Source organism: Streptopelia decaocto, assembly GCF_964273445.1.
Source record: "Streptopelia decaocto genome assembly, chromosome: 7".
Lineage (NCBI taxonomy): Eukaryota > Metazoa > Chordata > Aves > Columbiformes > Columbidae > Streptopelia > Streptopelia decaocto.
In genome coordinates, this window is record NC_138661.1 from 44788755 (window position 1) to 44805340 (window position 16586).

At 39.3% G+C, this 16586-nt stretch overlaps 1 protein-coding gene across 2 annotated transcripts; it reads right to left on the minus strand.

Annotated features, from left to right (window-relative positions):
- Nucleotides 1-133: 133 nt before the first annotated feature.
- On the minus strand, nt 134-15442 carry API5 (apoptosis inhibitor 5). Of its 2 annotated transcripts, none has more exons than XM_082059209.1 (14): nt 15239-15433; nt 11521-11682; nt 10918-11011; nt 9818-9883; nt 9303-9454; nt 7958-8164; nt 7365-7469; nt 6705-6794; nt 5974-6155; nt 5668-5761; nt 5102-5158; nt 3863-3939; nt 3375-3511; nt 134-2285 (listed from the first exon to the last, which is right to left on the minus strand). In XM_082059209.1, exons 1-14 carry the CDS (start codon nt 15305-15307, stop codon nt 2206-2208), a joined length of 1572 nt encoding a protein of 523 aa, XP_081915335.1. In that variant the 5' UTR covers nt 15308-15433; the 3' UTR covers nt 134-2205. The 2 variants fall into 2 exon arrangements, with proteins under 2 accessions (XP_081915335.1, XP_081915336.1); XM_082059210.1 differs by lacking the exon at nt 134-2285 and adding an exon at nt 2305-3097 and having other exon boundaries at nt 3371-3511; nt 15239-15442.
- Between the last annotated feature and the right edge of the window lie 1144 nt (nt 15443-16586).

Here is a 16586-nt window from a genome sequence, read left to right on the forward strand (position 1 = left end):
TCCTTATTGGCAAACAGCTCAATACATCTATAGCAATCTAAGGAGTAAGTCACTAAACCAAAAAATACCGCAGCACCTTTTTACTAAGTCAACACAAAATGTTGCAGAGTAACTGTGAAACAATGAGCCAAACAAAATTACAAAATGAATTTATTCCAAAAGTGTAAGGGAACATTTACAATTCAACAAGATGGTGAACAGCTGTCTCCACAAGAACTCACTGCATTAAAATTAAATATGAAACTGGGGTGGGAGGGGGGTGAAATCTAACTACTTCTGAGGCCACGAGAACTTTGCGCATCACCTCTGAAAATTAGGACTCCTGTAAAGAAAGCTCACTCAAAATTCAGTGAGAAAATGAGCTGCTAGTACCTAGTTATTAGTCTAAATAGAAACTCTATTTAGGCTTTGAGATCACATTTTTAAATCCTCTCAAAACACAAATTATAGCCAGAAGCGCAAAATGTCTATTTTCCCCCTCCCCAGTGGAAGCTTATTACCCATCTAGTGCCTACTTCCACAGTGACATTTTGATCTCACAAATTTGTCCTTGGAGGCTCTTTGCCAAGGTTGTTGGTTTTAGTGACAAATCTGAGTTTAGCAGCTGGCATGTAATCAGAAATGCAAAGTCAGCTCACATGTCCTGGAATGCCCAACGTTTGCTGCCTACTGCTCCAGAGTTAAGCAAAACCAGACTTCTAATTTAGCATCGACAAAGTCTCTAAATTTGACACAGTTTCAGTATTCCAGCCTTCTGATTGTAGTGATAAATATCAAAGAGTGTTAATGAAGACACCTGAGTCAGATCCACAAGCAAATACAAATGGAACTAGCTAGGGAAACAACACTTTCAGGCATATGTCTGTGGGTATCAAATGGCTGGACAAAAAAAAGGAAGATAAGAAATAGTCTTCATTCTGCTAAAGGCTAAACTATCTTACATCAACATGCCCTTGAACTTTTCCTCTTTCCCAACTTCCTTCTGCTCCTTCCTTTACAATGTTGAATGACCTGAGAAGTAAAAATTTTGAGTGGTGAGAATAAAAAAAAAAAAAAAAAGTATTGTGCTCTTACACTGTCTTTTCTGGGTGTATACCAGTAAATATGAATCCCAAGTTGCTACAGAAAAAAAATAGCATGGAATTATTAATTTTCCACCTGAATTGAACTATGTAGCTGGAATTTCTCAATGTTACCCAAAATACAATCTTATTTATATATTTTTAAATGCAACTGTATTGGTAAAAAAAACCCAAAACTGACCACCCACCCTCAAGCCCCCCAAAAACCACAAACCAGAAAATAACCAACCTTCAAGTGCTAACTAATCCAGAAATCTGCAAAACATAGAAAAGAGCCAGGTGCTACTATGGTCCAGCTCGAGCCTATGAAGCTTAATCACTGAATCAGTCTTTACCCACTCCTGGAATAATTCTAGTCATTTATTGGTTTGTTTGTCCTGTTCATTTACTGAAATTTCACGGCATAACTATATGCACATATTAATATTAAACATTAAAAATTCATTTGCAAAACAGCACTTTTGCATTACAATGCACAGAGAAGAGTAAGATGTGCAAACCAAAAAAAACATCACATTCTCCACATCTCTAAGTAAAAGGACTGCTTCATGCTACAAGCAAAATAAATTCTCATGTTGCAAACTTAAAAAAACCACCACGTGTCTCATTCAATTCCATTAAAAAAGTAAATCAAAGCTAATTTAACAACGGTACTCTTCTCCACATATTGCAAAATATGGTTACAGATGAGGAAAGGATTACTTCAGCTGCTAAGCTTATCTGACATGTATCTCTGTCATCATGCCTTTCCTGTCCAATACTTAATACATAAACTCAACTATATAGTTTCAGTTATGCAGTAGCTGATTTTTAGGTTAATATACAAACTGTCAAGATGTAGCTTTTGGTAAAACATTTATGCTCTTTTCCAATCTTGAATAAATCCTGAAGACACTTCAAAAATAAGAACCCAAACCTGCTGACTGTAAGCATCCAAAAATACAGCTGTAGTTTCACTATGGGCAAGTTGTAGTCCGTTAGAAAAGTAGATCATACATACAAAGGTATAAAGAACATTTAAGTCAGTCTTAGTGGAAGGCAGTCCTTGAAGGAAACAATACTCCAAACTTGCTGAGTAGCACTTTCACTTTAGCCCTTCAGGGCCATGGAAATGGTGGTCTACTCAGTAGATTCTTCCTCGGCTACGATTGCCACGTCCTCCCCAGCCTCTTCCTCGTCCACCCCGGAAACCACCTCTTTGTTCTGAAATAAAAGTCAAAACTTTTCATAAGGGCTTTACACTGTACACAGATTAAAATTAAACAGGAGTAACTAGAGAGATTGAAGCCTGACTCAAGTCTCTGAGGTTAATTCTGCTTACATACCATGAGAACTCCAAGTTATGCTTTGATGACAACAGATCCCACTAATTGTAAAAGAAGGTCAGGAGAACTAGCCTCTCTAGGCTTAATAATATGATACATAACTATCCCATTATTTTAGAACTATATTTGGGCCAACCTACTATCACAGAATTGAAAACTAGTTTGTAAAGAACTTTATTAGGCTACCTAGCTCATCCTTCTGTCCAGTAACACCGTGTCAATCTTGAGGTGTTTGTCTGACTGCTCCTAGTGATTTTACAAATTGATGGAAAACCACAACTTTGTCAGTCTGCCTGTCCTTTTCTATCCTTAACGTTATCACCTGCAACTTAAATTTATTTTTTGCTGGGCTAGTATCTTAACTATACCAAATTAAAAATCTTAGATGGATCCCAGTCAGATCTTAGGTTGCTGCCATTATTGGGCCTATTCATCCAGTCTGCAACTGCTCTCATGTTCTGCCCAAAAATGTGATTCGCAGAGAGACAGAATCACTGTGACTGGGAGCATGGAGACACAACTGTGTATGCACAGTGAACCTGGCAATTCCCAGTTGTTCTGGATCAGATCTGCAACATCAGCAGTGGCTGTAACAGCAGTTCAGCACAGGTCCAGTTGTGTGACAGATGGTGGCCCAGCTCTGCCACTTGCAAAAACTGGTCTGTCCAATGGCAAATTTGGGGTGCGAGTCTGTATTCCGTAACAGAGAACACAATAATACAATTACTAACTCTATGTATTAAAACACTAGTAAAACTACCTTGCAAATGACATATAGTTATAGGCTAGTAACACTAAAACACTGTGACAGATCAACAGCTAGAAAGAGACCATTAAAAAAAAAAATTGGTGACAGTACAATTTGATCTTCATAGAATGTGACAGTAAATTTGCTTAATTTGTTTGTTCTCCCCACCCTAAAGCACAACCGTAAATAGACAAAGTTTTTCCAAGCTGCCTAACTTACCATAAGAAAAACTACCCAGGTTACTGCTGTATTTTCCACTGGGAGGATTATATATTTGCCTGGCATCCCTTTTTGGTCCTGCCGAAGCTTTCTTTGGGGGTGAACTTGAGGTTGTATCTTCACTTGCTCTTTTTTGACTGACAGAAGAAAACAAAATGAGATTATTACACCCCTGTAGTGACAAGTACAGAACAGCAGTTCAGCCTCCAAGATCAACCACTGGAAGCCAGTAGCAACTAATGAAGATGCCGTGAAAAACACTTCAAAAGAGGAAATAAGCTAGTCTCGAGTTGATGTGGTCTACTGTATCCCTAAAGCAAGACTAAGATTATCACTCCACAGCCTTAATTTATTCCAGGATGGGCATTATTTTTTATTATGAAACTTTTAGCTCACGTGCCTTGTATATAATACATACACAGCTTGGGATCTTTATTTTGTAATCGGCAGAAACTAACATAGTTTTCTTTTAAATGAAAAACTCTTACCTTGCATCTGCCTTCTGTACAGGTTTCCAGGACAGTGTAACTGTACTTTTATAAGACGGAGGAATGTGGAAGAGATCCTATGGAGACAAAATTAGACAGTTTACTAGACAGTTAAATTCATGTCGATTGCACTTCAGAATTTTAGCTACCTACTCAGACTCCAGAATAACAGTTACTTTCCAACAATTTTAAACCGTTTTTGAAGTCACATGGCAGAGGGATAAGGTGTCAGTCGCTAACCACCTTATCTGGCTGCCTCAGCTCATACACTTTACAAGGAAATTTGAATAAGAAAGAAACTTTTTACAATGAGGGTGGTGAAACACTGGCACAGGTTGCCAAGAGAAGTGGTAGATGCCCCATCCCTGGAGACATTCAAGTCCAGGCTGGATGAGACTCTGAGCAACCTGATCTAGTTGAAGATGTCCGTGCTCATTGCAGAGGGGTTGGACTATGTGACCTTTGAAGGTCCCTTCCAACCCAAACTGTTCTACAGTTCTATGATTCTAAATGAGATTTGTATTAACAAAATAGTGTCTTATACTGACATGATATGCTTTCTTTCTCTCCCTATGTAAATCAAGCATCTTACTATGGACTACAATGGCTCCTGCAGGGAGACATCTGACATCCCTGCTATGATGGTAAAAGACAGGCTTCTCAATACTGTTGCCAAAGTTTCTCATTTGAAAAAAGTTTGTTAGCGATTGAAGGAGAGAGACTGGAAGTGAGGGAAGAGAGGAAAACGTGGTTAGAAGGAATCAGAATGGTTTCAAGCACTTTGGATGGCAGTGTCTTTCTGCAGCCCATCTCTTCTAGACTCTTTGGAGAAAAAGATTATGGATAGCAGCTTGCTTTGCCTCCTCCCTCCTTTCAATTTCTTGCACCTCTTCAAACTATTCCTTACCCTTCCCTGCTACCGTAAGAAAGGGAAATGATAAGGACAGAGGCTTGGACATAATCCAGAGACCTCTAAAGCAAGTTCTTCTGCTCCTGCAGGCAACTAGGGGCTGCAAAAAAGGGCCTTAACACCCTACCCCAACAGCAGCAGCAGCAAAGGCTACGCTGCATAAATGGCAGATCCATGTCTCTTCAGAAACAGTAATGTGGACAGCAACCCTGAGCTGGCTAACACTGACAAACATAATAACACAATATAACTTAGTTCAGATCAATTTCTTTTTTCTGTATAGGTTACTCTACTGTATGAATTTACTCCTTCATAATGTCAGGACTTACCTTGATTAAAACATTAATGTTATTGGTTATTTTCAAGGCAACCACTTTAATCTTGTTCTGTAAAAAAAGAAACACCACTGAACACCTATTCTACTAGCTTTAAATTATGCCAACTGCATTTTATGAAGTCGTGAACATTAAAATCACTGCTCTTCCTAGTGAATTGCTATAGCTGTAATAATAGTGAAAGGTGTGTACACTTCTGAGTTTTCGTTATAACTATTTTTAGGCTTTTTGCAGCTTTGCACTATCTAGCTGCTTTTAACGTTCCAGTGTACTTCCCACTAAAATTTTGCCCCCAATATATGAACATTTTCCCTTTCAAAAACGCAGAGCACACTTAAGCTAAATGCACATAGATGCAGAGAGTAGCTAACAGTAGAACTAAAAGATCATCTTAGCTTGCAAAATGCAGCATCAGGTAAGATGCAGTTGCAACAGATGTTAGCAGTATTATTCCCTTCATCTATCTGCACACTTACAACAGACTGCAGCCCACTAACATGGGCCAATGGCTATTTCGGTAGGCTCAATTAGAAAAATCAGAATTCCTGAACAATACTCACCTCCTCCGTTTTCAAGGCATCTCCTGTTTTTCCTTGAAGTGCTAGACGAAGCTGTCGAATATACACCTGCAACCCTCGAGCAAAATACTGTAACCTGAAAAATTTAAAAGCAATCTGTTAATAAATTTCACATAGTCCCATAAAATAAAAGCATAAGCAAAGGCAAGTAGTAATCTCAATTTTTCCCCTCTAGGTAAAATGCTCAAAGTAAGTCTTCTGCCAATCCGAACTGTGCTTCTTTAGCATCCAGACAATAATAATTCACATTTTCTAAGACAACTCTCACACCTGTCTCTAAATGATTACCTGATTTTAAAGTCTTTCAATTTCTCTGCATTCAGCTTGGCTGTGAGGAAGTCTGGAAGTTTACGGCCCAGCTGATGGAAGCTATACAATAAACACTCCACATAACTGAACTGCAACTTGGGCTCCTCATTGCCAGCATTTTCTCCATTCTCTGCTTCCTCTGGCGGAAGGGGCATATATTCCTAATGAACAGAAAGATAAAACCAATGTGTGAGACACATTTACAGAGAATGACCATTCTTTTGCAGTGTTTGAACTGGAGGGTTTATTTATGCCAACAATTTAAGAAATATCCCCCCATTCCCATACTAACATGATGAACTGCTTCATGAAGTCCTGGTACAGGTGGTTTGCCTAAACTTACGTGACGTATCACCTCTGAGGAAATAATACAGTAGCACTGCTACCACAGCAAGCACCAATGCTTCTGAAACAGTGCTGAATTTGGCTAAAATTATCAGTGCAGATATAGCCTTTCCTGACATCAACATTAAGTCTCTCATGACTATAACATTTAAAAAGAACAAAAGCACTTAAGTTTACTGGATTAAAAGCATTGTGCAGGTTAACAAATCTACAAAGCCTTTGAATTGCAAAATGATGTTTGACCTTATATCATGGACAAACCTATCTTTGAAATAGCCACTTATAAAAAGGAGAAATAATTTTTTTTTTTAAATCATCAAAACAAACTAAGAATTTTACATGAGTAAAAACTGAATTAGTCTTACCAATAATTTATCAAACAGCTTCTTCAAATTTGATTCAAGTTTTTCCATATCGCCACAAAATGAACTCATTTCAGCAAGAAGCTTCAAAACCTACAATGATAGCCAAGTTTTTGTGTGTTAACTGAAAAGTACAAAGGTTTAACTTTCAACCTAGAAGCATATCACTATGGCTGGGACACTAGAGATCAGCTATTACAATAAAACCCCTCCCAAACATCAGCAAAGAATATATGGAGGATGTCTCCAGCACAGCTCACCTTCAAAGTGAGATTCACAGAGATCTAACTGAAGCTGCAGCACTGATTAACATAAATAAACTTATAGACATTAAGCCACTCCCTTAGGAGGCTAAATCAGCACAAACCATGCAGCAATCATTTCAGTAAATGCTATGTGCTTAAAAAAAATTGACAGTAATATAAAAATGATTACACTGATCTACTTATTCTAACCTTGCCTTGAAAGCTCAGGACAAATGACACATACTTTAAAAAGCAATGCTCAGTCATGCGTCAACACAGCAAACTTGTTTTTTCCTAGTGTAGCTAGTTTTCCTACAAGCCAAGAACAAGAAAACCACTTAGGAAAGTTCATGATTTTAAAAATAGCTGTCTTCATCTAAGATGCTGATGTTTGAAAGACATTTTAGCTTGGGCTTACCTCTAACTGGATATCAAGACCCTCCACGGGGGTAGTCAAAGAACTGAGGTTTGGCAGCACATGTTCACAGAAGTACGTAACAAATTTTGTGGAATGAACATTTTTCTGCAAAAAACACCACGAATCATTCAGGCTACGAGTTTGAAGAAGGTAAGTGTTATCCCCCTATCACTCTGACACCCTCATAAATGCCTACCATAAAGCTAGACCTTAAAGCTTTATTGAACTTCCCTCTAATTCCTAAAACACAGAGAACCTTTCAGGTAACTTAAACTCAGAGGTTGTCTGCAACAGAGGCTGAAAAGCAAGCACTGCAGTTGCCTGGCATTAAACTTGAAATAATCAAACTCATACATGTATGAACCTACTGTGAGAATCTTGTCATAATTCACTGTGACATCTTCAATTTGAAAGAATATGATGAAAAGCAGAGAATAACAAAAAAGCTCTTTGTATTCAGAGGCTTTAAGGATGTTTTCCAACATTTTAATACATTAGAAGCTGAAGGTGGAGAAGTACTCATATGCTGTCATTCTAACTTACAGCCATTAACTTGTCACAATATTCCTCATGCAAAGCAAATAAATACATACTGAGAAGAGTGGCACTGCCTGTCGAGTACACTGTAGAAGTCTGTCCACACAGTCTGGATCAGATGGATTGAACGTTTGTTCCAGGTCAGCTTGTTCGGCTACCAGTTCCACCAGTTGTTGCCTCCCACTTACTGTCTGTAAGCTTTTTAATCCTGACAATATTTTCATGAACAGAACAAATTCCTCGCCTGTCACATCTTCCAGCACCTTAATAGAACACCAGAAAACATATTTCTATGGTGGTAGTTAGCAAACCTCCAAGTCAAACCTACCTGATTGGAAAAGGTAAAATACGCAAATATTTAGCATTTAAATTTAGCCACTAGTTGTTTAAAAACACCAGTTTAAATGAACACATGAAAACATGCATTGTGTGCACCTCCAATTTAAAGTAGCTGCCATCAAGTTGTGCATAGGAAACTTTATTTTTATTGAACTCTAACCTTATGAAGAAATTTCTTATCTAACAAAATGGTATGCTTCAGGTAGAATAAATTTTAAATCAATACCTACTCATTATTGAGAGGCAGAATAAATATTAAATGAAAAGCTATTCATTATTGATTAATACTTTTTATACCTTTCTCAGCTTGGGGAATGCACAGGAATCCCATAAAATTCAAAAAAGACAAATAGAAAGTCCTGCACCTGGGATGAACTAACTTAACTTCCCTGCATCAGCACATGTTGGGGACTGACTGGCTGGGGAACTGCTCTGCGGCAAAGACCCTGAGGGTTCTGGGGAACAGCAGGCTAAACCTAAGTAACTGCAGCATTCCCTGGGTGATGTAGTGTCCCGGGCTATGACGAGTATAGCCAGTAGACTGAGGGAAAAAAAGGGATCGAGGTTTCTCCTTTGCTATGCCCTCATTAGATCAAACCTGGAATACTGCACCTACTGTCAGGCCCTCCTGTATGAGGAAGTTGTGAGAAGCTTTAGAAAGCCCAGTCAACAAGGTGATCAGTGTCTACAGCACATGACCTGTGAGGAGAACCTAAGAAAACTGGGATTTTTTCAGCCTTAAGGAAAAAAATCATAAACCTGATCTGAATTCAGCTGACTATGATTCACTAAGGTGATCAATCTCCCAAAGTCTCTTTCCAATGTGAATAATTCTATGATTCTAGTAAAATTCACTCTAACAAGACGAGAAGAGCCTAGCATTATTTTAGCACAAAAAAAGTGCTGCAAAGTTTGGATTGTAACAGAACAGGATAACTAGAAGACCACATTTGTACAATGTTTAACTCCACATGTGGTTTAAACAAACAGACCTCCAAAGGAAAGCCAGTGATAAGGGATGGCTTAATTATACGTAAGTTTGTACTGAAATAAGACACTCACCTTCTTTGATTCAGTCAATATGAACTCTTCTACCTCCTTTGTCATCACCTCTTCAGGCAGGGTTTTCAGTTTTGTAGAGAGGAACTTGATGGCTCTTTCTCTCACAATATCCTCTCCCTGAAGAATTTGACTGAATAATCCTCCCAAAGTCCCTGAATGGACAATAAATCACATAAAGCAGATTATTTTAGAAGTTAAGAGCTGAACTGTCTATGCAGAAGAAAGAAGTTTCCTCATGTAAGAATCCATGACACATTTTAAAATAACTGCTATGCTAACTTTTAAGAAAAAACACATTTTTCACATAGCTTGACATAAGAATCCACTTTCTTTTATTGGTCTGTATAATTCAGATACAAAATTATTGAAAAGTTCAGTATTGTTTGTAAAACCAAACAAAGAGTGTGCCTCTAACTTTTGCATTGTAACAGGAAGATACAAAATTGAGTCCTGTTCTCATCTTATTAGAAACTGGGAAACAATAAAAGACATTTATAGAAAAATGTGTCCTTTACCTTTAGCATCCATCTTAAATATACTGAGCAAAGCATTGTTCACCAAATTGAATTCTGCAGAATCATCTGAAGAGAGAAAAAAAACCTGATATGCATATCATTGAAATGCAAACATAAAAGCAGAAAAACAAAGAAAGATCTCTCACACCACACAAAAAGTATACTATCCTCAGCATTTAATTATAAACAACATAACTTGTATTTTTGACGACTACTAGACTGAGGAAGTAGAAAGCCACAATTATGAAAGCTGGAAGTAAAAAAAAAAAAGCTATTTGCCACTTCAGCCTCCCTGCCAAAATATAACATTATAAACTCAATAGGACCGAAAAATTGAAGGGAATTTATTAATCAATACATTTAGTAATTTTAAGGAACAGTTGAATAAACAAGCTGATGTTTACTAAATTAAGTTAAAATAAACAGTTATTTCTTCTTAAACTCTTCAGTAATCTATGGTATTTCTAGCAAGGAGAAACAATTTTCCTCTTGAACGAAATGGAGAAATGTGTAAGTCTCAAAAAAAAAGTATCTTATGAGAAGCCTAGAGACTTAATCATGCATTTTTAATACAAATTTGAATATCTAATATTTAGCACTATATAACTTACTGAAATTAAAAAAATACATACTGTATATTAAATTATGAATCAAATATTTCGTATAAAAAATGCATTGTATGGAAGAAAATGCCTTCAGGATTTTTTGAGTTCCTAAGTACTTGTGTTAGAAACCCAATAACTCTTTCAGAAGGCAATTTGCTGCAGTCCATAACTGGAGGGTGGGTTTTTGTTGTTCCACCTCCCCGCCCTTTTTTCTACAGATGTTTTCAGAGAACTTGAAAGAAATGTTATATTCAAAAGACAGATTTTCAGTTTAGATTAGGGTAATTAGCAACCTTTCATGAGAAGTAGCAATATAACTGTACAGCAAATATAAAGGGGATGAGGGGAAGAGCAGAAACAGGACACGAATGGCACCAGGACAAACTGCTTTGTAACCAATTATGGATCAGCAGAAAACATTTTACAGAACAAAACTATAATACATTTTTAAGCGTGCCACAGGAAAGCAGCCAGGAAACTACCAACGTCTCCTACCTGACTGCAGAAGCTGAGTCAGGATGTCTGCTACCCGAGGAAGATTATCTCCAGTGGCAAACTGAGGCAATTCCTTGATTGCTTGTCGCCGGATCTGTCAAAATTGTCAGTATTTTGGAAACAAAAAATTTCAAAAATTAAAGAAATAAAAAAAAAAAAAAAATCAGGCAATTAAAACTATGAAAGTTTGGCAGAAATATCAGCCAAATTTGAGAAAGTGACCACATATCCTTTTAACATGAGTACTGTATTCAGAAAGCGATATTCAACTCTCAGACTTCAATGGCAGTCCAAACTTCATATTTACTATAAAACTATTATGAAATATCTATGAAGAAAATAATATATTTTTTCTTAGATCTAAGCAGCACTGAAGAAAAAACAAATTTGAACACCACCTCTGTTCACAAAATCACTATTATGATCAACAAAATAAAGGGCTGGAATCTGTATTATGGAGTCTTATTTGCTAACAGAAAGGATAATTTTATAGTTGGACATATTGCAGAGATAAACTCTAGGTTCTGGTCCCAGCACTCACAAAAATCCTTGAATGATCTGCCCAAATCACATATCAACTTGCTACAACATTCTTATTCTTACTGAAACATCTTCATCCTCACAGAGGTCCAACTGGGCATTGATAGCCGAGTCAGCTAGCTCAGGAAAATGCTTGAAGAACTTAGGAATAAACTGGGCTGCAAGTCTCTTCTCCTTGGCACCTCCTTTCACGCCATCCAAGATCGCCTGGTATGCATCTTTATGCTGAAAGAGGAAAACCAGCATACATAAACAGAAAAATCTTGGAGTATTCTCAAGACAAGGAAAGGATTTTTTTTCTGTCCCACTCACTTCAGCTACTTAACTATATATGAGCTTGATACAAATAAATAAATTTAGCTCGTAGACCAATATAACCATCCCACTTCAGTAAAATTTGCCTCTATTGACTGGTTTTTACTGTTATTCAGTTTCCTCTGTCTGTTCAAGTGCTTACTGTTCAAACTGCCAGCCTGAAGGCTAACAGCTCTTGCATTACCACTTGAGATTAGATTAGTGCAGACTCAAGGAATGATATGATCTCCTTTACTGAACTTGGACAGTTTTTCAAGGCGATTCTGCCTTCTGTCTGCTTGTTTATTGTCTCTCAAGTAGAGGTTACCTGTCCCAACTGTGCCACTGGAACGGATCATAAATGATTTTTAATGTATATTGTGCTAAAGCATCTTTGGCACCTATTCAAGCAGTTAACTTAATCTGAGATAAAGCATAGTTCTTCAAAGATCTGTTCACGGAAACTAGATCTAAAAAAAGAAATCTCCAGGTGAAATATAGAAATAAACACTTCAGCAACAGAGTTGCTGAATATTCTCTAGCTGCTCCAACTAGAATCACACAGGTGTTTCTGACTGTGTGCCTGCAGAAGCGAAACTTTAGAATAAAAGGAAGTCTTTGTTGTGGTTAGCTACGTGTTTGCAAAGTAAAAGTCAGCATTGTTAGTATGCTAGCAGAAATCAAAACCGTATATGATTAATTTTCCTCATGGTTGTGAAAAGACTGTTTTAGACAACTTATCCTACTTCGAACAGCAAAGGACACTTTGCTTTATTTATATTAAATTTCCCAGAGCCACATGTTATCATCACCCCAACTCCACACAGAAGTTCACCCATAACAAACAGACATACTAATTCACAAAGCAGTACACTGCACTAATTTCCTCTAACATAAGCTGTATTTTAACATTCACTACCAACGCTCCTTAAACGCTCCCTACACCTTGTTGATAACTCCGTGCTCCCGGATTCTGAACTGGATTGGGACACTGGTCTGGAAGAAGAATAACCAAGGGAAAAAAATGGTTGTTTTTCAGCCACTTCATATCCCTATCCGGTTTGGTCTGCAGCTGTGCCAACACAGTGCACTCAACAGCAAAGGCAAGAGTGAGCCAACAAAAACTAATAGTGAAATAAACATTATTATAGTCACAGGTTTTCAGACTGCACATTAAGAACAACTTTTTTTGTGGAACAAATTACTTAAACTTAATACATATTAAAAAAGCATTCATACAGCAATGAAAGAGAGTAGCTTGTATTCCATGGATTTGTATTACTGCATACTAACTACTTCCTCATTTACGCAAAATACAGTTCAGGCAGGAATTTATTTTATCCTGTACCTGGCATCACCAAAAGCTCAAGAAAAAAAGCAGGCAACTGCGGCAGCAGTGTGAGCCTTCAGTTTTGCACATTTCCTCCCAGTCTGTAACACAAGAATGTCCTAAGCCAGAGGCATTGTCCAGACAGTTATTTTTAATAACTGTTGAGTGACCAATTATTCATTGATTTATCTAGATTAATTCTTGAACAAGTACATACTCTGTTATGTCCTATGACAAGTTCTGCAATGTGTTATGAAGAAAAGCTTGTCTTCCTCTTTATTTTAAGCCTACTTCCTAATAGCTTTTTTCAAGTTCTCACCTTAAATTCACTCACAAGGTAGACTCATAATATCTGAGCCTCTTTATCAAGTGAAACACTCTTTTACAAGTTCAATACTTCCAGGCTTTTAAATTACCCCTCTTCATGTCATACTTCTGGTTGTTCCCTTACGCTTCTCCTCATGTTCAAAGTTTCTTTTTTGAGACAGGGCGACTTTTTCTAAGTGAGAGATCATATTCATAAGGTTGGTAAGAGATAATAAAGTAATAAGTAGGATAAAACTGATGAATAAGGAACAATTACTCATAGCTTCTCGGAATGCAAAAACTGCAGACATCAAATAAGATTATGAAATGTCAAGTTCAGAAGAGATCACTCCTTCACAAAGGTTAATGAAGTAATGGAACATTTTGTCACGAAACGTTTTTATGCCAGAAATATAATCAGTTAAAAAAAGTATCACGAAAGTACACTGAAGAACAATCTAGTGAGATATACTAATTACAAAGACACTATCTCTGGCTCTGGAAGCCCACAAGCTATAGAGAAGCAAAGCTGGAAAAGTGTATCAGGAATCATAATTCTGTAGTTACCCTTGGAGGTTCTTAGATATCTGCTATTGATTCCTGTCCCAGGCTTTATTTCTGAACTATGCTGGAATCTGTTCTACCAAAGATGGTCATTCCTGTTTTGCAAAAGCTACCAACAATAGTAAAAATTATGATGGACCACTAATTTGGAAAATGACACAGTAATAGAGTCTGGTTTATTCTGTATCTCTCCATTTAGTTCCCAAGACTTTAGTTGCATTTTTTGCTTGGCTCCGAGATTATGTTTTTGTTGAACTGTCTACAGAGATGCTTTGTTTTGCTAGAGCATAATTACACAAACAAAGGGAAGAGACTTGAATTAAAAAGAAAAAAAAATTTCAAAAACAACACAGACCATATTATTTGTTCTCTTAAAGAACTTTCCAAATGACCTTGTATAGTAGTACCTAGTTTAAAATCCACTGCTAGGTATATGCAAAGCTACTTTCCTACTCATGTGTGTAATGACCAAAAAAAAAAGTCTGTTGCTTTTCCAGGTAGCCGTTCAGTAAAATGAGAGCCTAATACAATTCAAAAACTAGGTTTAATTAACCATAATATTTTATACTGGCAATATACTACGTCATCCTCTCCTTTCGAATAATAAGTAATGGTATAAACAAATGGCACATCTTGCCAGGATTCTACAAGTAAAAATCTCCTTTAGCCATGAGGATCGAATTTCCATTTTCACCCTAAGTAAAAAAAAAAAAAAAAAAGGGGGGGGGGGGGGGGGGCGAGCTACGCGCAATTAACGAACCATAACAGACTTCACCTTCCCCCAACAAGCTTTTTAGCAAGACAGTCTGCCATAAGCTCTCCAGAACTGCAGCACAGTGGATCAGATCTGGATGACTAGTGGTGTAATCTTTAAGGCCTGAATTCGCCAGATGAAACTCCCGGCGCCCAATGCAAAAAACAGTCTGACTCTAGCTAATAACTAGTTAATATCTGCGACGCCACATTTTAAAGGAGAGCAGCCGACAGGATGGGAAGAGGATGCTGCAAAAGCGGCCAGAGCTACTTCCGTCCTTGCAGAACCGCAGCCGCGAATTCATCTCTACCCGCCTCTTCCCTCCCCCTGCCCGGGTCGTGAAGAAACCTACACCGAGAACAGCCCCGGGGGCTAGCTGCTCGTCCGGCAGGGCGAGCAGCCCCTCCGGCGGCACCCCCTCCCGCTCGCCTCGTCTCAGCCGGCCCAGGCCGTAACTCCCCGCGGCGGCGACGCCACTGCGCTACTCAAGCCCGAGGCCTCGCGAGGCCTTGCAGGCCGCAGCCACGCCGCACCTGGCCCGCCGTCTCAGTGGCGTCCGCCAGGATCCCGTAGTTCCGGTAGAGCTCCTCCACGGTGGGCATGGTGCGGCGGGGAAGGGCCACAAACCGCCGCTGGAACCGAGGCCGCCACTGACGCCGCCGCCGCTCAGGCCGCCGCTACCGCTCAGGCCGCCGCCGTCAGCACCAACGAGGCGGAAGTCCCAGAGCAGCTGTTTGCCGGCCCCTGCGCAGCACCCCCAGGCGGCTGGCGGTGGAGCTGAAGGCCAGGTTAAAGGGGCGGGGCGGGGGGGAGTTCCCCGCAATGTGCTGTACGTGTTGTACGCCAGCGGAGCTGAAGTGATATTAAACGGGTATTCAGTGTGAACGGGAGTGCCCCGGCTTCTGCGTGAGTCCTCGTGTCTGGGTTTTAGTCACCATAGCACAAAGCACAAGGCACTTTCACAAGTGCTGCTGTTACAAGGATTTCACCATGAGCCGGGATTTGTGCACCTGGCGCTTGGCAGCGGCGCCTGCTGCTGCTGTGGCAGCGGGACGCGGTTGCTCAGGGATGCGTCATGGTCTTCACCTTTTGAGGCCTTTTTTTTTTTTTTTTTCTTCTCCTGGGCTTTCTTTCGCACTCCTCCTTTTCCTGATTGCTCTCTTCCCCCAGTTACTCGTTTCTGTATCCCACTTTGTGTCTCATATACAAATAATGTGAAAGATGCACAGAAGTGCCTGTCGTGCATTGAGCTCCTGGTGCAAGAAAGTGACTGGTTTTATGTGATTTGGTGACTTCGTATTTTCCTGAAGAGGAAAATACCCTCTAATTCCAGCATATAGAAGCTGAAATATCTGCGACTAATGCAGTAGATTCAAATGACCTAAATTGTGGCAAAAGTTAAAAGGCTGCAGCAGTGTCTTCCCCTAATCTCAAGATGCTTTAGCATCCTGCTGATTTTACAGGCACTTAAAATGAGAGAGGATTCCCCTCACGTCAGCCTGAGGCCAAGCTAAGCAAAACACTTGACCTTTTCTCCATATCCTTTCCGGTAGGATGAAGGGTGATTTCGGAGGCATTCAAAGCCCCGGTCTCTCTCCAGAGCCGGCACAGGCAGAACGCACACAGCAGGGTCATACAGGGGCATCAATCGTTTACCTTCCTTTCATTTTTCCTCTGCTGTCAGTGTTTCAGCAAGTGGCTGCAGTGACCACATCAGTCACCTTTCGCCCCCTGTTTGAACTGAGGCCCAGTGCCTTTACCTGTCTGCAGATGGAATGATGTGGTTCCTGCACACTTGACAGGGTCTGATGGTGCGAGAGTTTGTGGCTGCTCTCAGATCCAGGAGAGCACTAACCATGGCCTGACCCTTGGTGTGCTTGT